This window comes from Phycodurus eques, chromosome 4, assembly GCF_024500275.1.
Source record: "Phycodurus eques isolate BA_2022a chromosome 4, UOR_Pequ_1.1, whole genome shotgun sequence".
NCBI classification, from domain to species: Eukaryota; Metazoa; Chordata; class Actinopteri; order Syngnathiformes; family Syngnathidae; genus Phycodurus; species Phycodurus eques.
In genome coordinates, this window is record NC_084528.1 from 20,440,294 (window position 1) to 20,461,605 (window position 21,312).

The 21,312-nt window shown below is 40.1% G+C and overlaps 2 protein-coding genes across 2 annotated transcripts; both read left to right on the forward strand.

The window, feature by feature from the left end:
- The first annotated feature begins 321 nt into the window (after positions 1-321).
- tmc4 (transmembrane channel-like 4) lies at positions 322-12,888 on the forward strand. Its single transcript, XM_061675470.1, is given in 17 exon segments — positions 322-373; positions 458-683; positions 1,490-1,641; positions 2,334-2,483; positions 2,666-2,751; positions 4,022-4,141; positions 4,143-4,168; positions 4,296-4,443; positions 5,532-5,690; positions 6,321-6,478; positions 8,084-8,204; positions 9,936-10,033; positions 10,118-10,301; positions 11,308-11,438; positions 11,599-11,754; positions 12,380-12,458; positions 12,553-12,888. Coding segments are annotated over 17 exon segments (2,130 nt in total). The 3' UTR covers positions 12,637-12,888.
- Positions 12,889-13,113: 225 nt separating this feature from the next.
- On the forward strand, positions 13,114-21,112 carry leng1 (leukocyte receptor cluster (LRC) member 1). The gene is made up of 5 exons (XM_061675679.1): positions 13,114-13,159; positions 14,024-14,206; positions 16,125-16,307; positions 18,868-19,184; positions 20,536-21,112. The coding sequence occupies exons 2-5, from the start codon at positions 14,075-14,077 to the stop codon at positions 20,753-20,755; spliced, it is 852 nt and encodes a 283-aa protein (XP_061531663.1). The 5' UTR covers positions 13,114-13,159; positions 14,024-14,074; the 3' UTR covers positions 20,756-21,112.
- Positions 21,113-21,312: the final 200 nt, after the last annotated feature.

The window sequence follows — 21,312 nt, forward strand, 5'->3', positions numbered from 1 at the left end:
TAAGTACAATGAACATTTTTATACTTGGGTCATGACACAATTTCACTTCTTTTTTTTTGTTGCAATTTCTATTGTTCAGTTAAGTGTAACTTCGTTATTAGATAACGAATGGGAATAATTGCAGCACTAGTCGTAGGATATAATGGGTTAAAGCATACAAGGAAGTGTGTCCACCTGCAAAGGGTGTGAAGTCCATAAAGGAGGGGAGAGAGACTCCCGGAAATACATACGTTCTTCAAGACAAGATCCCCTTTGTTATATATATTTTATTTTAACATTAATTAGCAGATACAGCCTTACAGGGTAAAATACGTCAGAAAAATGGACCCACACAGACAAGGATCAAGTGACCATGTGGACGACTACGCTGAACGTGTGTCATTATTTTGTTCCAACACCAAAATGTGATTATTTTACCTGTTTAAAACATGTCTTAAAAGCCTTCATTCTCTTGCAGTGGTAGATGACATTTACTCCAATGGCCATGAGTCACTGAGATTAAGACGTCCTTCATCTAGAGGGTCCAATCGGAACTACCCTCACTTCAACTGGAACCCAGCAGCCACAGAAGTACAGGGGGAGGAGGAGGATTATGATGAAGTGGAGGGCTACAGAGAAACAGACCAGGAGCTTCGGGACCTCCGCACAATCCCGCTGCCCATGGCGCTGAAAAGGGCTGTGAGGTCTGAAACTTATTTTTGTTGTATTTATTTAAAAAATAATAATAATAAAGCTTAACTTTTTTGTATTGTTGCCAAAGTGTAGGAAATGTCACACTTGACCACATACAGAAAAGTCAACACACCCATGCTCAAATGGAATTTTTGTGACGTTACCAAAATGCACAACTCAATTGAAAAATAAAGAAAGAGGGAGGGTTAAAAAAAACTGCAATGATATCAGGAAAGCCTACTCGAACATCTGAAGTTTATTTGGGGTTAATCAGAGGTACTTTAAATGGTAAGCGGGTGTATGCTGACTAATGCGATTAGTGAAATCTGAACAGCCACATCCCCAGTTTTAAAAGGGTGTGCACACATTATGTCAGTTATTTATTTTAGTTCCCCTCTCGAAAATATTTCTCTATTTTTTTCAATTGAGTTATACATGTTATACGTCACATGAATTAAAGACATTTTTCAAATTATTTATCTTGGTAGTACTTTTTATTACATCACAAAAGCCTGGCATTTGAATGGGGTGTGTAGACTTTTTATTTCCACTGTATGTCAACTCTCACTTGAGCGCCCACAAATAAGAACATGTCTCATTTATAATAAAGATCTAGTTCCATGATGGCAAAATATAATTACATTACATTTAACGACATTGTATTTATTTTTTGAGCTTTAAATGTAGCGTCATTTGTATTACAGAAAATGGATGGGTAATTAACGGCAAGAAAGCTGCCACATTTACATTATTTTTTGTCATGGTAATAATAATGATTTATATACAGTATTGCCATGTAAATGTTTCCTCTCTCCAGGCAGGTGCAGGAAATGCAGGTGCCCGTGGCCTCCTCCAGGATGACGTCGTGGAAACAAAGGAAACGCAAAACCCTGCAGAAAATGAGAAATAATGCCACAGAGTTCCTAAATCTCTTTATGCTGTGGAGGAAATCTTTGCAACAAATTGGAGGTACAGTGCGCCAACGAATTAGTTCAATTCAAACTGTTCAGCTTATTTAGAACATTTTGGGGCCTACTTTTCATATTCCAAGAATTACCACATTCCTCAAATCCTACACTTTTGGCAATAAAATTCCCATTTTTGTCCACATTAAAATTTTCAATTTTAAGAGATATTTCACATAAGTACCTCCACCTTCACCATTTCATGACCGATTCCAATAATTCCAGGTTTATTTTCCACATCCCAACAATTCCTGCATTTCCCAAATCCCACTCTTTTCACAATAAAATTATTTTTTTTAATAAAATCCCCAATTTAAGAGGTACTGTATTTCTCATTTCCTCCTTCTTCCACATTTCTTGACAATTCAAACCATTCCAACTGCCATTTCAACATTCCAAGAATTCACACATTCCATAAATCCACACAATAAAATTCATGGTTTCATAAGAAAAATCCCAGTTATTTTACACAATAACTTTTCTTCCTCCTTGTTCAACATTTCTCAACCGATTCAAACCATTCCAAGTCTCGCATTCTACATTTCAACTAATTCCACAGCATTTCAGTTCAGCTTCAGCTTGTCAGGATTCACAAGCAATTTCCACAGAAATTGCATTTTGCAGTTCGCTTCAGCTGTTCATTTACATGTTTAAAGAAATGTTGTTCACTACTTTGTATTCCTTCGTCCACCACAGGCAACTTTGGCGGAGGTGTCCAGTCTTACTTCCTTTTGCTGCGGTTCCTGGTGGTACTTAATTTTGTCTCCTTTTTACTGATCGCCGGGTTCGTCTTCATCCCTAGCATCGTCTTCAGATCTGTAGACAGCCGTCCTGTGAACAACACTGGTAACCACTCTGATCAACAACATGACGTGTGTGTTGTGTACACACTGACTTTGCATGTGATCTTTCTTAAAGGTTTGCACTATATATATATATATATATATATATATATATATATATATATATGTGTGTGTGTGTGTGTGTGTGTGTGTGTGTGTGTGTGTGTGTGTGTGTGTGTGTTTCAGGGCCAGAGGAGTGCATGAAATACGATCCCAATCCTCAAGGCTTCGTTGTGTTCTATAATTACTTTCTTGACTTCCTTTCAGGAACGGTGAGAATTTACTCAAGTGAGCCAACACAACTTGCTGAAATTAGAACCGCAGAGAACATATTTAGTCTAATAGGGATTTAATGGTGACTTCATTTATTATTATAATCTTTTTTGACTGAGTAAATTTTGTCAAGTGGCATGATTAACTTTTTTTTTTTTTTTTTTGCCTGGTAATTCTCATGCACTTGCTGTAGACAAATTTATTACAGCAAACATGAATCAAAAGCCCTTTTCCGGGGGCGGACTTATCAGTAGGCAAACACGAGGCAATTGCCTGGAGCCCTGAGATTTCCAGGGGCCCACAAACGTTTCATAAAAATTGATTAATAAAGTTCTCTTCCATTTAAATCAGTTATTATTATTTAAGTCTTAATTCACACATTTAAAAACACATCAAAATGCTTAATCTATCATGAGTGCTCCGGGTGCCCGCCCCACCTTCTCATACAATGGACTGTTCCACTGTCCTACTGCGCAGGTGCAGACTTGATTTATGAAGACGGAAGCAACACAAACTTGGCGCAGTTGTGATGAAAAAGAAACAGAGAAAAAAAAAGAAGAGGAAAAGAAAAAAAACAGCTTCTATCAAAACTACCTGACCTTGAAGAGTGTCACTCTTGAAGAGTGTCAGTTACTCACATTCGGTGTCACCATTTGAAAAGTTGAAATGTTTGGAGGTTTTGTTAAAAACTGTTTATCTTTTACCTTCTCCTCTTCTCTGCTCCACTTGGGTAACCCTGCTTCATTTCCCCCACAACTGTGCCAAAACATTAGCTTTGCTTCTGTCTTCTTGAATCAAGTCTGCTCATGCGCCGTTAGAAGACGGAATAGTCCATCGCATGAGAAGAGAGGGGGATCAGTGAAAACTAGATTAAGCATTTTGATGTGTATGCGCGGGAATTAAGACTAAAACAATAACAATTGCTTTAAATCTTAAACCACTTTTTAAAACAGTTTTTATGAGATGTTTAGGGGAACCCCGGAAATCTGTGTTTGCCTCATGGTACAGTATGTCCGCCCCTGGTACAAATAACTATCCACCTGTTCCCATTCATCAAACAGAATAATAGCTTTGTGTTCAACGAAACAGGAAAACAAGAGAGAAGATTGTATTTTGGTATATTTACTTTTTGTGACATTTGTTTGAAAGTGTGCTGTGATTTTTTTCTAATGTAAAATATCTGCCTTGATTCAATAAAGGTTGGCAAACAGAGATCTAACGAATTGTGTAATGACTCTATGCTTTTTTATCCCCCCCCCCCTTATTCAGGGTTTCATGGAGTATTCATACATGTTTTATGGCTACTACAGCAACATGCTGGTGGGTGACAACAACTTCTCCTACAACATCCCGCTAGCCTACCTGTTGACCGCCGTCTTCTACTTTGCAGTTTTGCCTCATCTGCATCATGGCCCGGTCGGTCTGAACAAACACTCTTTGTGCATTATATTTGACACACGTGTGACTCACGTGGGTTTATTTGACAAAACAAACAAACTGTCCTCAGTACACCTTGAACTCTTCCTCGACCGCTCTCACGCAGGTTGGGGATGGCGGCTCGAGTTGCCGTGGCAACGGGAGGCAGCGCTGTGGGCAACTACAGCTTGATCGTGTTCACAGCCTGGGACTACAGTTGCCTGGGAGACCGAGCAACCAAGCTGAAGCAGAAGAACATCCATTACCAGCTACAGGTCAGAGCAGGACACTCAGACCACTATTCTGGTTCACAATATTGTTATACAGTAGTGCTTTGAGATACGAGTGACCAGACATACAAGGTTTTCGAGATACAAGCCATTGTTTGGCTGATTTTTTTTTTTCGGTAGCCTCTCCCTGTTCTTGCGGTGGGGGGGGGGGGTTCCCTGCTGACCATGGGGCCTGCTGTGGGGTTTTGGGTGTGGCAGTCTTCTGTCCCTGTGGTTGTCCCGCCGGATGGGCCCGGCCTGCAGGAGCCACGCCTCTTAAATCACTCACTTAGCACACACTCACACCATGCACTGTACAGTAAATATTTTTTCACCAGTCTAAATGCTTTGCTGGTCCGCCTTGCCTGCCCCAGGTCTTTTATTGCATTACACGCACTCACCCACTTTTTTCTTTGAGTGCACTACATACAGTGGGTACAGAAAGTATTCAGACAACTTAAAATTTTCACTCTTTGTTATATTGCAGCCATTTTCTATAATCATTTAAGTTCATTTTCCCCCTCATTAATGTACACAAAGCACCCCATATTGACAGAATTTTTTTTTATTGTTGAAATTTTTGCAGATTTATTAAAAAACTGAAATATCACACAGCCATAAATATTCAGACGCTTTGCTGTGACTCTCATATACTGAACTCTGGTGCTGTCCATTTCTTCTGATCATCCTTAAAAGGGCTCTACACCTTCATTGGAGTCCAGCTGTGTTTGATTATACTGATTGGACTTGATTAGGAAAGCCACACACCTGTCTATATAAGAACTTACACCTCACAATGCATATCAGCGCAAATGAGAATCATGAGGTCAAAGGAACTGCCTGAAGAGCTCAGAGACATAATTGTGGCAAGGCACAGATCTGGCTCAGGTTACAAAAACATTCTGCTGCACTTAAGGTTCCTAAGAGCACAGTGGCCTCCATAATCCTTAAATGGAAGACGAAGATAGCTGGGATAGGCTCCAGCACGCCCGCGACCCCAGTGAGGATAAGCGGAATGGAAGATGAATGACTTCCATTTTTAAAATGTGACATTGTGCTACCTGCATGTGTCTCACTGTTTTTGGTCTCCTCAGGTGGATCTGGAGGAGGAACTTAGGAAGAAGAAGATAGCTGCTCTGACCTTGTGTCATAAAATAATCCTCTACTCCCTCCGCATCATCATGGGTTTTGTGACTTTTGGGCTCATCACGGCAGCCTGCTTTGGCATCTTTGTGGCCACTGTTTTCAGTCAGGTAACCACTCATGACTGGTGCACACGAGGTCTTGGTTAAATCTACAGAGCAGTTTCTGCTCGGTATGGATTTTTTGAGGCCAATGCCGATTCCGATATTTGGCAGAATAAATGGTTAATAAATGGCCTGCACTGATACAGCACTTTATCTACACCATCACAGTGCCCAAGGGTGCTTTACAAAGCCTCACATTCACCCACTCACTCACACATTCATACACCAATGGGCGACTGCTGCCATGTAAGGCGCTGCCAGGCCCACTGGGAGCAAATTAGGGTTCAATGTCTTGCCCCAGGGCACTTCGACACGCAGACAGTCGTAGGTGGGAATCGAACCAGTGACCTTTGATCACTGAACGACCGGCTCTACCTACTGAGCTACAGCCGCCCCAAAATTCCGATAAACCGATTTATCGCCCGATTAATTTTAAAAATATGTAAAAAAAACAAATTTACATTACATTTTTACAATACTTTGTCCTTTTATCCAACATAGGAAAAGAAATCTGCAAAAATTGCTTGATAAATGCTTGTTTGAATGTAATTATATTTGTCATGTTGTAATGTGTAATATGTAAACTACTATGCCTACTACAAAGTATAATTGTCATTTTGGCTCTCTCCCCAACAGGAGAGGAGTGGTCAGAAAGGGATTCTGGGTTTGATTTTTGAGTATCTGCCCTCCATTGTGATCACCGCTGGTAACTTCGTGGTGCCTTTACTCTGTGACCTGATCGCCCTGGTGGAGCGATATCCACCCAGCACCACGGTCATAGTGGCCCTGCTGAGGTTCGATCAGCATATTTGTGTGGTTGAATTTCTAATGTGGCGAAATATTTACAAGAGAAAAGAGTTTGACTTTCACTGTCTCTATTACATCAGTTATAACCGGCTGTCGCACAGCGACTCTTTGCCCACCCAGTTCTATGTCACAGGCAACAATTTATAGTTTTTATGTGCCGTGTGTACTATGTCAAGACTATGTGTGAAGTTTAAGGCCATGTGAAGCGTATTAAGTTCACGTGAGTCAAAACAATCCCTCTTAAAGCTGTGTGTTGGCATAACAACCAGACACCTGAGTATGTGGCCATGTGGGTTTTGAAGCCACAGGACAGTTGCGCGTCTATGGAACCTTGGCTACCTTGAGCCTGGAACAGGAGTCACAAACATCACAAAAGGAAAATAAATGCAATGAATACAATAATAATTATGGTAATGGAGTAAATCCTCCTTACAGTTTGCATTCATTCAATATCCTTGTTTTGTCCAGATTAAGGTCCATTTACTAGTACGCTCTTGTCCTCACTAGTAAGACAATTCAGTGCACTAATAGAACGACGATATCTTACTAGTAACTTTCTTCCCACTACCATATTACATTTCCTCACACTAGTATGCCAACTTTGGCATATAAGTAGGACAACTACATGTTACTAGTAAGGTAAAACTGTGCACTTGGTGACCTCTGTGCACTACTAGTACTGCTAGTGAAAGAGTAGATGTTAACTAGTAGAATTTTGCAGTGTTACTAATAGTACTAATAGCACACAGTTTTTTAGCTGGTGCATAGTTTTGCCTCACGAGTAAAATGTAGCAGTTGTCCTGCTAGGGAGGACAAAGTACTAGTGCTAGTGCTAGTACTTACATTATGGAAAGCCGTTTGAGCATTTATTCGATATCCCTGATATCCATCTTAAGGCCCATGTACTAGTACACTCTTTGTGATCACTAGTAAGACAATTCAGTGCACCAGTAGAACAACACGGGCACATTAGTTGAACTAATGTGTCTCAGTCACTAGCAGCTTTACATCCACCACTGCCTTCCACTACTTTATGACATTTTTTCATACTACTAGGACAACTTTGACATACCAGCAGGACAACTACATGTTACTTTATTTTAGTAAAACAATTTGAGCAATTATTTGATGTTCTCGATATCCCTTAAGATCCATGTACTAGTACGCTCCTTTGTCCTCACTAGTAAGACAATTCTCTACACTAATAGAATGACTTTGTCTTACTTGTAATGTTTTTTCCACTACTGTATGATGATTTCAGCATTTCTTCTATATTCTACATATCCATCTTAAGATCCATGTACAAGTAAGGCTCTTTTGTCCTTAGATTTTGTTTTTTGTTTTTTTGACCAGCACAACTAGCGACATAAAACTCATTATTAGTTCTAGTAGTTGTTATTAGTATGCCAACATTTTCCTACTAGTGTGCAGAAAGGTCAAACAGTAATGGAGAGTTTTACTAGTAAGACATTCTACTACTGTACTAGTATATGGACCTTAAACTGGATATCAGGGATATGGAATAAATGCACAAACAGGTTTCCATAATTTGCATTTACTAAATAAAATAGAAATGAATCTGTCATGTTCAGGGCAGTGTCCCTTCGCCTTGTGAGCTTGGGAGTTCTGCTGTTCACCCTGTGGGGTCAGATCACATGTCAGGGGGACATGGAGAAGTGTAACGTGTGCCAGTACAACCACGAGGAGTACCCGGTAAGCATACAAGAACAACACACGACACAACAATTTAAAGACGTCTTTTGAAAACATAAGCAGGACTGAAAAGGCAGAATATTCAAGCGCAATCATTTGTGCACCAAAGTCCAGTTTTATTAAAAGGCTCAATCACAACTGCCTCATCGGACAATATTCTCAAAAAGACGTCTGTCATGTCTTTGTGTTTTTTGTTCCCCTTCCTAAATCCTGCCTCACAGTTCTGAGGACCGGGGTTCATTACCCGGCCCTGCCTGTGTGGAGTTTGCATGTTCTCCCCGGGCCTGCATGGGTTTTCTCCGGGCACTCTGGTTTCCTCCCACATCCCAAAAACATGCATTAATTGGAGACTCTAAATTGTCCGTAGGTGTGAATGTGAGTGCGAATGGTTGTTTGTTTGTATGTGCCCTGCGATTGGCTGGCAACCTGCCCGATGATAGCTGGGATAGGCTCCAGCACGCCCGCGACCCTCGTGAGGAGAAGCGGCTCAGAAAATGGATGGATGGATGCGTTGTCTTGTACCAACCTAAAAAAACACCATCTTATCATTTTCAAAAATCTCGTATAATCTGGAAAAAAAACAAAAAAAACACGTACAAGTAAGCAGAGCCGGTCCTAGCCTGAATGGCGCCCTGTGCGAGACCCCCTTTGGTTAGATTGCGTTTTTAATTAACCACTCGGCAAAGCAAAAAATATAAACACTGTGCCACTCTCAGTCACTTTCGAGGCAACGATGAGCTAACCTGAGCTTTTTCGACCAGGAAGCTGTCATACTTCCTTGACATCAATAACCTCTCACTTCAGTGTTTATTAGCAAAATCCTTGAAGACCCCCTATAATGTCCCCACAAGGGGGCGCAAATTCCCCATACAAACGGCAACGATTTACATGTCACGATGCCATGAAAACCAGAAATGCCGTCCTGTGCAGCTGCACGTATTGCACATACCATAAACCACCACTGCAAGTAAGGTGTATTTTTCTGTTGTTAGCATTAACTACTCAAGCATTTTGTGCTACTCAGTTCACACCATTAGTAAAAATATGGGAACACGTTGTTTTGATAGTGTAAAAAGCTGAGCCGATACTAGCTAAACTTAAATACAGGAGTTGAATCAAAACTTCTACTTTTACCAGTCTTTTTTTTTTTTTTTTTACCTGAACGTCTACATAAGTACAGTGTGTGAGTGCTTTTGCCACCTTAGCAAATTTATGAACATACAGTCATGGAAAAAAATTATTACTACCTTCAATTACTTGTTCATTTTAATGCCTGGTACCACTAAAGGCATATTAGGCCTACCTGAAGAATACAATGAACACCACCAAAATGCAGTTGATTCCATAATACTTAACTCATTCACTGCCAGCCTTCCCAGTTAACATGGATATTTGACTTCTAAAGCCGTCAATGGCAGTGAATGTATTAATCCTATTTGACATGCTTCTCGGTGATTTTGGAAACCATGGAAAATGGCTAGATAATTAGCTCTTAAACTCTTATGAGCTATTTTTGTTGTCATCATTACATTTGTCCAAACAAATGCACCTTTAGTTGTAGGCTACCAGGCATTAAAAATGAACAAGAAACTGAGAAAACAAGGTTGGTCTAATAATTTATTTTTACCTTTTATTTATTTATTATAATTTATTTTATAATGTAAAATTGTAACTGTGTTTAGGTGTTAACATTGTCAGATTTATTTATTTATTTGGACATGTTTGCATCAGTGCTGGGAAACGCGAGTGGGGCAAGAAATGTACAAACTGACCCTTTTTAACCTCATCGTCACCATCGGCGTGCTCGCGTTGGTGGAGTTTCCGCGCAGGTACACTTCCACAAAAAGAAATAGTCTATGTCGCACATTTACATTTGAGGGGGAGTCATGGCGTCTTGTGGTTGTCGTTGTCAGGATGCTGGTGGACAACTGGTCCAACAAGGCGACTCGGTGGTTTGGTCGACAGGAGTTCGTGGTGTCTGCCAACGTGCTGGACCTGGTGTACGGTCAGACGGTGGTCTGGACGGGGGCTCTTTTCTGCCCCCTGCTGCCAGTCATCAACACAGTCAAGTTTGTCATCCTCTTCTACTGCAAGAAGGTAACCGTGACAACGCATCAGCTCCGCTTCACTCGTCTGGGGAGCAATTGGAGCATATATTCAATGTCCTTAATATCCAGCTTAAGGTCCATGTACTAGTATGCTCTTTGTCCTTAGTAGGACAACTTTGGAATACTAGAAGGACAACTACATGTTACTAGTGAGACAAAACTGTTCACTTGTTGATGTCTGTGTGCTACTACCAGTACTGCTTTTGAAGCATTAGATGTTAGCTAGTAGAATTTTACACTGCCTCTAGTACTATTAGTAGCACACAGTTGTCTACTAGTGCACAGTTTTTCCCTCACTTTGAGCATGTCCTACTTGTATGCCAAAGTTGTCCTACTAGCTTTCCATAAATCAGTTTGAGAATTTATTTGATATCCTTAATATCCATCTTAAGGTCCATGTACTATTAAACTCTTTCTCCTCTCTAGTAAGACAATTTGGTGCACTCGTAGAACATTTATTAAATATCCTGCTTCTGGAGTGTGCTGAATTATGAATAAAAACTAGTGCACTGTGAATAAATTAGTAAAAATAATTCATTCACTATCATTAATATCCATCTTAAGGTCCTTGTACTAGTATGCTCTTTGTCCTCATTAGTAAGACTATTCAGTGCTCTTGTAGAATGACTGTTTTTCACTAGCAATGCCCCCCACATACTGTGTGACTTTTCTACACACTACTAACACAACTATGCCATATTAGTAGGACAACTACATGTTACTAGTGAGGCAAAACTGTGCACTAGTTGATCTGTGTGGTACGTGTACTATGAGTGAATCACTACATGTTAATTGGTCCAATTTCTTCACTAGTAGCATGGAGTTGTTAACGAGTGCACAGTTTTGCCTCACTGGTAATGTTTAGTTGTCCTGACTGTGAGGTCCAAGAGCGTACTAGTACATGGACCTTAAGATGGATATCAAGCATATGGGGAAAAAATGCTTTCCATAATCCTACTGGCCAACCTCCAAGTGGCTGCGTCGCGTCCCCTCAGGTCACACTCTTCTATAACTGTCGACCGGCGCTCAAGACCTTCCGGTCCACCACCTCCACCTTCGTCTTCCTGGTGGTGCTGCTCTTCGGATGGGCCATGGCCACTCTGTTTATGATCTACTGTGTAGCTGAGTGAGTAGTAGCCTTTGTTACCGTGCTTTATTATGTCGTGTCATGTAGTGAAAAAGGTTAGCACATTTGCCTCACAGTTGAGGCAGAGTTGCGGACAAGTGCTGTAGCAAATGGATGAATGGATGTTGTTAAAGAGCCATGTTTCATTCTTGCCACACAGGATTCGCCCATCAATGGGCTGCGGGCCCTTCCGCGTTTTCCCCTACATGTGGGCCATCGTTCCGACGTCTTTCGACCGCCTCTCGGAAGTCACGCAAGAGTTTCTTCTCTTTGTTGGATCCCAGGCTTTCTCCATCCCTCTGTTTGCCTTGTCTTGGTCAGTGAAGTTGAATGTTACACACTCACACACACACACACACACACACACACACACACACACACACCTACACACGACAACCATGACATTAGGAACAATCTAATGAGCTCTAATACAACAACCACAGATTACAAACCCCTTATCGGGGGATTGGAGGGTCAATTATTCGTAGATTTGCAGTACTGCTCGGTATATCGATTCACTATCCACAGAGTGAAAACGTTTCATATTCTTTTGATGATTATAGCTTACAGCTAACAAAACCCCCAAATTCCTCATTTCAAGAAACATTCAAAATGATTTTTAATATACAAATTAGGTAGAAATTTGGAGTTATGAGTTGTGTTTCTTTGTTTCATGAATCGATATACTCTTATATGAGTTGAACTTTTTCAATTGAGCTACTGAAAAAAAACAGTACTTATAGGAACTTTTCTACCATATCCAAATTTATTGTGAGCTACCTGTATATTGAAAAGTCCAGGGTTCAGCCTGCCTCTCCCGACCCTACTGAGGAAAAGTGATGTTGTAAATGATTGATGTAGTTTGCAGGTGTACCTAATGGTGTGGCCGTTGAGTGCCTTCCATTCCTTCCATGCTACATGATTTGTTTTCTCCCCAACAGCATAGTGATGTGTTATTTCATCGCTCTGGCCGCTGTTTACGGTAAACGTGTTACTTTGCTCAGAGCTCAACTCAAACAGGTAAATTGTGGTTAATCTGCTTTTTGTTCTGATTATTTTGGCTATATTTGTCTCTTGTTGTTACTCGTTTATGTGTGGACTTTTTTTCTCACAGGAGGGTCGCGATAAGCAGTTCTTGGTCAAGCAGATTGAGAAACTGAGTCGTCAACTTCAGATACCAACGAGGGACATTGCATAACAAGCCTTTCCCCATTGCAGACTATTTTATTGCTGATAATATATTTATGATACAGCTATTTAAAAACTGTGTTATTATTGTTACTCCATATGTATACCACTAACATAGTTAGATTTGACTGTGGGAGGAAGCCAGAATATCTGGAGAAAACAAATTCAATTACGGGGGAAACAAGCAAACTCCACACAAGAAGGCTGCAGCAGAGCTTTGAATCGTGAACCTCAGAACTGCAGAGCAGATGTGCTCACCACTCTTCCGCCGTGCTGCATGAGTTTAAAACAAATTCACTTGTTTTACTTTGCAATGCACAATGGGAACAATAAGCAGCAAAAAAATTAAATACATTAAATGAATTTGTGATATTTTACGTTTTCAATTTGTGTACATTCTTTGTTGATACTAATAAATTCGGCGACAAATAGCGACATCTTGTGTCCAAATGGTGTTATTGCAAGCGCGACGTAGTGTTTACTTCCGGTTGTGATCTTCCGGTGGCTAGCTAGCAAAAGCAAGCAGTCTCCAAGTGAGTTACTTCAATCTATTTATCTTATTATTTTGTGTATTTAAACGTACTATCGTGTGTCCGAGGGCGTTTAATAATTGCTAAATTGTGAGAACGAGCTAATATTGAATAGCATCAAGAAGCGAGGTCGCAATCGATGTTGTCGTTGTATATATGTTGTAATCTACGGAAAACGTTTATTCGATCTCCTTAATAATCCAGTCAGTGTAAAATCCATGTACTAGTATACTGTTTGTCCTCACTAATAAAACAATTTAGCGCACTAGGCGAATGACTGTGTCTTACTAGTAAAGCACACTAATAAGACAACTTTGGCATAACAGGACAACTATATACTTGTGATGCAAAACAGCACTAGTTGACACCAGCGCGCTACTAGTACTACTAGTGAAAGGTTAGATGTTAAACTAGTCGAATTTTATAATGTCACTAGTAGCATGCTGTTGTCAACTCATCAGGACAAAGAGCATATTAGTAAATAGACTTCAACCTGGATGTCAAGGATATTAAATAAATGCTCAAAAGGCCTTCCATAAAGCTGTTTGATTAGTTAGCGCTTATTTCCACTACAAAAGTGGCACTTTTGGCCGAGTGGTACACTATTAAACCTTACAAGTACACTATTGTGCTGCACAATTACTGACATTGTCCTACTAGTGTGCAGAAATGTCATACAATAGCAGCAATAGTAAGACAGTCATTCTGCTAGTATCCACTAGTCTTTCGACCATTGTTTTAGGGCATTCCATCGTATGTGACCGCACAAAACCAAAGTGTGTATTGTAGTTTTTGTACCGTTAAGTGTTGACATATTTGTGAATATGTGTTTAAATTGAGTCTTTAACTCTTTCATTTCCACCACAGTCGCTGTTCAAGCCTGGTTTGCAAGCTAACTAGCAGCCTCCGGAGTTAACCATGAACATTCTCCCCAAGAAGAGCTGGCACGTCCGCAACAAGGACAACGTCGCCCGGGTGAGGAGAGATGAAGCTCAGGCAGCCGAGGAGGAGCGAGAGGCCAAGCGGAGAGTGGAGCGTGCAGAGCAAGAGGTGACTTTTGTTGCCATACACTAGTTGGACATACAGTATAGTCACAGAAACAGGATAGCCATATTTTTGAATAGAAATGAGAATATACAAACTTTATTGTCATTGTATATGGCAGACTTTACTAAGTTATCATATATAGTATATGAATAACAATATTAAGCCACAAAAGAATATCGTAACACCACAGTATCGGCTCAGCATACCATCTCTCGTGAGTTTTTTTTTAGATGAGAGATGTTTCTTTTTTTTTTCTGTCTCGACTTGTGAGCATAAGTTTGAGATACAAGCCTTAGGTGGTGGTGGCGGCGAACTTCATAACAAGCGGCAGATTAGCAGATAGTGAACAATTCAAGAAGAAGAAAAAAAAAGAGGCCAAGTGCTGTTGAATCATGCTCTAAAGTTTTGGTGTGTGTGAAGTAATTTAATTACAATAAGGTAGTATAATTACAGTAAGTTAGCACCCATTATTTCTGTTATATTGTAATGTTGGTTTGACCTGACTGATTAGAATACATGACCATCATGCAAAGCCCAGTTGTGACGAGGCTTTACACAAGCCTATATATATATATATATATATATATATATATATAGCGCCATATCTATTAAAAGTATGTGAACATACCTCATGCAATCCTTAAATGAACTTAATCTCCCGAGCACCGGTGACCACCACCGCACGTTTTTCCCCATTTTGTTCTTATAATACACGCGTCACGATGTTGTCGCCATGGTAACGAGTGTATCCGGTCGCGTTTGAGTTGACAAGATAAAGCCCAGTGATCATAAAAGACGGGATGTGGTGGTATCAGAATACAGGAATTTATTGCAGTAGTCTGACATAGTGCAATCGTTAAAGACCAAATTTGTCTTGTAGTCTGATCCACGCATTACGTGTTGTCTGTCTCAGATGTGTTGGCTGTCCCACACCGCTGACATGTTTTTTTTTTTTTTTTTAAACTTTATTGGTTGTCAGGTATTTACAGTAGTACGTCAAAAGACATGCGACAAGGCTAAAAATAAACTAGCTTTTGGATTCAAATATACTGTACACGATGGCGAAAAAGTAAATGTCTTTTCCGGAGCCAATCAATGACGTCATTGATCGGATCGGCAAATTATGACATCAAAGCCGATCAGCATAAAATGCTAATTATCGGCCGATACCGATCAAGCCGATCAGATCGGTGTAAAGTCTAGTTGTGACTTCTTCGTATATGTCCTTATGTCTGTATTACACTGCCTCCGTGGTTGCCAAGGCACGCACACCAGAAGAAGCCACACACTAAATTAGTCATGGTGCACAAACTATTTGTTAAATTGTATTTAATTATGTTGTGACTATATCCTTATATCAAGTACAATACTGCATTTCCTTTTAAAAAAACGTTACAAAAAATCTTGATGTTTTTTGGGGTCTGGAACAGATTAATGGTATTGGGAAAAGATGATTTGAGTGTTTTGAGTTACAAGCACGGTCACGTAACAGATTATACTCATAAAACAAGGCACCACTGTATGTTAGTATTGGATAGAGGCTTTTCGCTATTTCTGACAGGGCGTGGTCCCTATAACCCGCAAAATATACTGTCTACATTTTAGACACAAAATATCATCCTGTAAAGTAAGAGTTCAATGGAAAATTCACAATAGATGTAATAATACTGTAAACCTCCCATTGGGAATATAAACAAAGAGGGGAATTGCAATTATGTGTGTTTTTTTTTGTTCGTACAAACTACACAGCCCATTTGCCCAAAGCTTTGTGGAGGGTTGAGCCAAGAAAGATTCCATTTTGGTGCGGCTCCAGGATCATTTGACCTATGGGTCCCAGGTGTTTAGCTAGGCAGAGGTCTGCGCTCTGCTAAGTGTTCTTGCTGTTTCCTACGATTACACAACGTCCCTCTCTCAACCTCAGGCACGCACCGAGTTTCTGCGAAGGAAAGCCAGAGCCGCTGTCCAGTCGGAAGGAGGAGGAAACCAGGAGGTTAATGATGGGGAACAAAGTGGAGCCTTGGAACATCTCAACCTCTTTCCCATCGAGGAGTCTGTGGAGAAGAAGGACAATGAGGAGTATCTCAAGGAAAAGAAAGAGGAGACGGTACTACTAAATGCTTGTTTTACATTGTCTATGTCATGCTTGTACTTGAATAATTCTACAACCCCAATTCCAATGAAGTTGGGACGTTGTCTTAAACATAAATTAAGACAGAATACAATGATTCGCAAATCATGTTCAACCTATATTTAATTGAATACACTACAAAGACAAGCTATTTAATGTTCAAACTGACAAACTTTATTGTTTTTAGCAAATAATCATTAACTTAGAATTTTATAGCTGCAACACGTTCAAAAAAGCTGGGACACATGGCAAAAAAGACTGAGAAAGTTGAGGAATGCTCATCAAACACCTGTTTGGAACATCCCACAGTTGAACAGGCTAATTGGGAACAGTTGGGTGCCATGATTGGGTATAAAAGGAGCTTCCCTAAATTGCTCAGTCATTTACCAGCAAAGATGGGGCGAGGTTCACCTCTTTGTGAACAAGTGCGTGAGAAAATAGTCGAACAGTTTAAGGACAATGTCCCTCAACGTACAATTGCAAGGAATTTGGGCATTTCATTATCTACGGTCCATAATATCATCAAAACATTCAGAGAATCTGGAGAAATCACTGCATGTAAACGGCAAGGCCGAAAACCAACATTGAATGCCCGTGACCTTCGATCCCTCAGGCGGCACTGCATCAAAAACCGACATCAGTGTGTAAAGGCTATCAACACATGGGGTCAGGAACACTTCAGAAAACCAATGTCAGTAAATACAGTACGGCGCTACAGCCGTAAGTGCAACTTGAATCTCTACTATGCAAAGCAAAAGCCATTTATCAACAACACCCAGAAACGCCACCGGCTTCTCTGGGCCCAAGCTTATTTAAGATGGACTGATGCAAAGTGCAAAAGTGTTCTGTTTTTGGAAATTGTGGACGTCGTGTCCTCCGGGCCAAAGAGGAAAAGAAATATCCGGACTGTTATGGACGCAAAGTTCAAAAGCCAGCATCTGTGATAGTATGGGGCTGTGTTAGTGCCAATGGCATGGGTAACCTACACATCTGTGAAGGCACCATTAATGCTGAAAGGTTCATACAGGTTTTGGAGAAACATATGCTGCCATCCAAGCAACGTCTTTTTCATGGACGCCCCTGCTTATTTCAGCAAGACAATGCCAAACCACATTCTGCACGTGTTACAACAGCGTGGTTTCGTAGTAAAAGAGTGTGGGTACTAGACTGGCCTGCCTGCAGTCCAGACCTGTCTCCCATTGAAAATGTGTGGCACATTATGAAACGTGAAATACGACAACGGAGACCCCGGACTGTTGAACAGCTGAAGCTGTACATCAAGCAAGAATGGGAAAGAATTCCACCTACAAAGCTTCAACAATTAGTGTCCTCGGTTCCCAAACGTTATTGAATGTTGTCAAAAGAAAAGGTGATGTAACACAGTGGTAAACATGACCCTATCCCAGCCTTTTTGGAACATGTTGCAGCCATCAAATTCTAAGTTAATGATTATTTGCTAAAAACAATAAAGTTTATCACTTTGAAGATTAAATATCTTGTCTTTGTAGTGTATTCAATTAAATATAGGTTTGATCATGATTTGCAAATCATTGTATTCTGTTTTTATTTATGTTTAACACAACGTCCCAACTTCATTGGAATTGGGGTTGTATTACAAAAAGAGTCAAAGCAAATCCTTTCAACAGGCAAACTGCAGCCGCTAACCTGAGTTAAGTAGACAAAAATATTACTTGTACTTCACATGCACATTGTGTTTAATAATAAAAAATCAATTCCAATATGATTAACCAATGGGATAATCAGCAGAATATTTGATTTAAGGGTGTAACAAGTAATTAATTGACTAATCTATGATCAAATTAAGCGACAGTTAAAGTTTTTTTTAATAAAATAATGAAAAATTATTCGACCGCTGGTTCGATCAATGAATCATTTAGAGACCTTGTTGAACATAAAATTGTCCAAATCCTTGGAATTTCACCCTCTTAACAATAACTGTTCTTAGTTTTCTACAGTCCTCCATGAAAGCAGACTAATTATCTATGTCTTTCATTAAAATAATACATTTGCATACATCTGCTTTCACTATGGAAAACAACAAATAACATTTCAGCCTATTTTCTGACGGGTTACGGACCAAATCAGTGACTGAATCATAATCAATTTATGTTTGTGCATTTTCTGCATTGTACATTTTAAATAATGTCCTGTTTTTTAATGAAAGAATGAAATTTTATTTTTTATTTTTGTCTGATTCTTCGATTAATCAAACAATAATTATCGACAGATTAATCGATTATTACAATTATTGTTGGTTGCAGTCCTGATGGCGACCCTAATTGGACTGAAATAATTCCTGTACCACGCTATTGTGTTCAATATAGTGAAATAAATTTTTATCCGATAAATCGATGGGATAATCGTGAGAATAGATTCTAGCTGCAGCCCTAGTTAAGGTGTTGAGCAATGCGTCGACCATTTATGTTGTCGTCATAATAAAATGTCCCTAGGATTATTGATGGATTTTCATTAAATGACCCATTTTCATGGCCAACGGTGTTCTCTCTACTTCCAGGAGAAACAGGAGCGTGCCATCGGCTTACTGGTGTCTCTGGGACCGCAGCCGGGGACCGAGGTCACGCCATGGTACATGAAAACGGGCCAGGAGAAGGAAGAGGAGAGGAAAGAGAAGGAGAAGAGGAGCGAGACGAGGAATGAAAAAAGGAAGGAGTTAAGCGAGGAGGAGCGGGAGAAAAAGGATCGTCGGCTGAAGGACAGTTTGGACCCGTTGAAGGAGATGAAGAAAGCTTTGGGGGAGACGGGCACCAAGATGCACAAGAGCAAGAAAAGAGAGAAGAGAGACAGAGGGGAAAAGAGGAGCACTGGGGAAAGGTAAGAAAGCTGCTTACTACGAACCAGTGGTAGCAAAGTACAAAAACTTTATTACAGTACATAAGTACATTTTTCAGGTATTTGTAATTTACTTGAGAATTTATTTTTCGGACGATTTTTTATTTTTACTTCCTGCTACGGCTTCAACCAACTATTATTTTAATAATAGATTAATCTGTCGATTATTTTTTTCGATCGATCAATGAATCGAAAGAAAAAACTTTTTTTGAATTTCCATCCCTTTATTAAAAAGCACGATATTATTTAAAATTTCCAGTGCAGAAAATGCAAAAACATTAATTATGATTCACTTTACTGGTTTGGCCTGTAAAATGTCAGAAAATGGGGGAAAATGTTGATCATTGTGTTCCAAAGTAAAAGCAGATGTTTTCAAATGTCATGTTTTGATTCAACACAAAGATAATTAGTCTGCTTTCTAGGAGGACTGCATAAATCAGAGAATATTTTAATGTTGAGAGTCTGAAATGGGACAATTTTAAGTTGAACAAGGTCCATCCATCCATTTTCTGAGCCGCTTCTCCTCACTAGGGTCGCGGGCGTGCTGGAGCCTATTCCAGCTAACATCGGGCAGGAGGCGGGGTACACCCTGAACTGGTTGCCAGCCAATCGCAGGGCACATACAAACAAACAACCATTCACACTCAATTTCACACCTACGGGCAATTTAGAGTCGTCAATTAACCTAGCATGCATGTTTTTGGGATGTGGGAGGAAACCGGAGTGCCCGGAGAAAACCCACACAGGCACGGGGAGAACTGAACGAGGTCGTTAAACGATTAATTGATTGTCAAAATAGTTGTCGATTAATAGTTGTACCTCGAGAGATAAACTTTTGTTTGTTTTTGTAGTGCCAAGTTATCATAACAGGAACATTGTTCCCCACGATTTGCTAAAATGTGCAAGTAATTGACCCCCCCCCCCCCTCCCAAAAAAGATGGTTTAGAACTAATTCCCTATAGATGCCACAAAATGGCAGCAAAACACTACTTTTTTTTTTATTAGATAGGGCTATGGCCTGCCTCCTCCAGTCACTTCAATACATTTCCTTGGCACCAAGATACCACAAGATGACAGGGCTTTGACTAGAGCACAAAAACATCAAATAACGGAGGATAGGTGCCCCCCAAAAATCTGCGAGTGGCGAATATGTGAGCATATTATGTATTGTATGTTGTCTGTACTGTTTTGCATTAAGTACAATCTTCTTTGAGATGACTAGTTTTACTTATACTTAAGTACAGATTGTGAGTACTTTTGCCACCTCTGCTGTGTGCTAGTTGAACTAACTTGGGCCCAATCAGTAACTAGGTTACTTCTCCTAATTTCTCAGCTCCATCGAGAGACTTCGAGCAGAGCGTTTGCAGCGCGAGTTAGAGGAGCGGCGGCGGGCCCAGGCGCTGCTGGCTCAGCGCAACAGCAAGGACAAGGAGCCCGGCAGGGAGGTGAACGAGCGCGAGCGGCCTTACAACAGCGCCTACTTCCCGGAGCTGGCCCGCAAGCGGCAACGGCGCGACAGAGACAGCTGGAGGGACGAGATTTTGAAATTGTGAACTTTTTGGTTTGTACCCAGAAAAAAATGGGAGTGAATCAACACAACACATTGTATTATGTAAATATTTTGTTTATGAATGAGAAGTGGCCAAATCTTTTTCAATTCATGTAGGAATGCAAGGTACCACTGTATGTTGTTAACCTTATTTATGTAATATTGAAGTGCAGTTGTACACCAATGCTAAATTACAACCTACAATAATAAATATACAGTACAGTACTGTTCAAGTAATACCTCTCAAAGGTGGGCATTAATATCTTTGTAAAGGCAGAATTCAGTACTGCTGAGTGCTTATTTTTTCTGTACATAAAGGTGAAAAATGTCCCTTACTGTGATTTTTAAAACAGCCATATTGGACAGCAAAGGCAGCCATGCGCAGACTCTTCTTTTGACTTTTCTGTGATTAATGTATAAAAAGTATGAATTTTTACTGCAATGACACATGCATCTTGTGAGGGTGTCAAATCAAGCAGTTAAAAAAAAATAGATGAATAGTCCATATATATATATATATATATATATATGTGTATATATGTATATATATATAAATTCGTA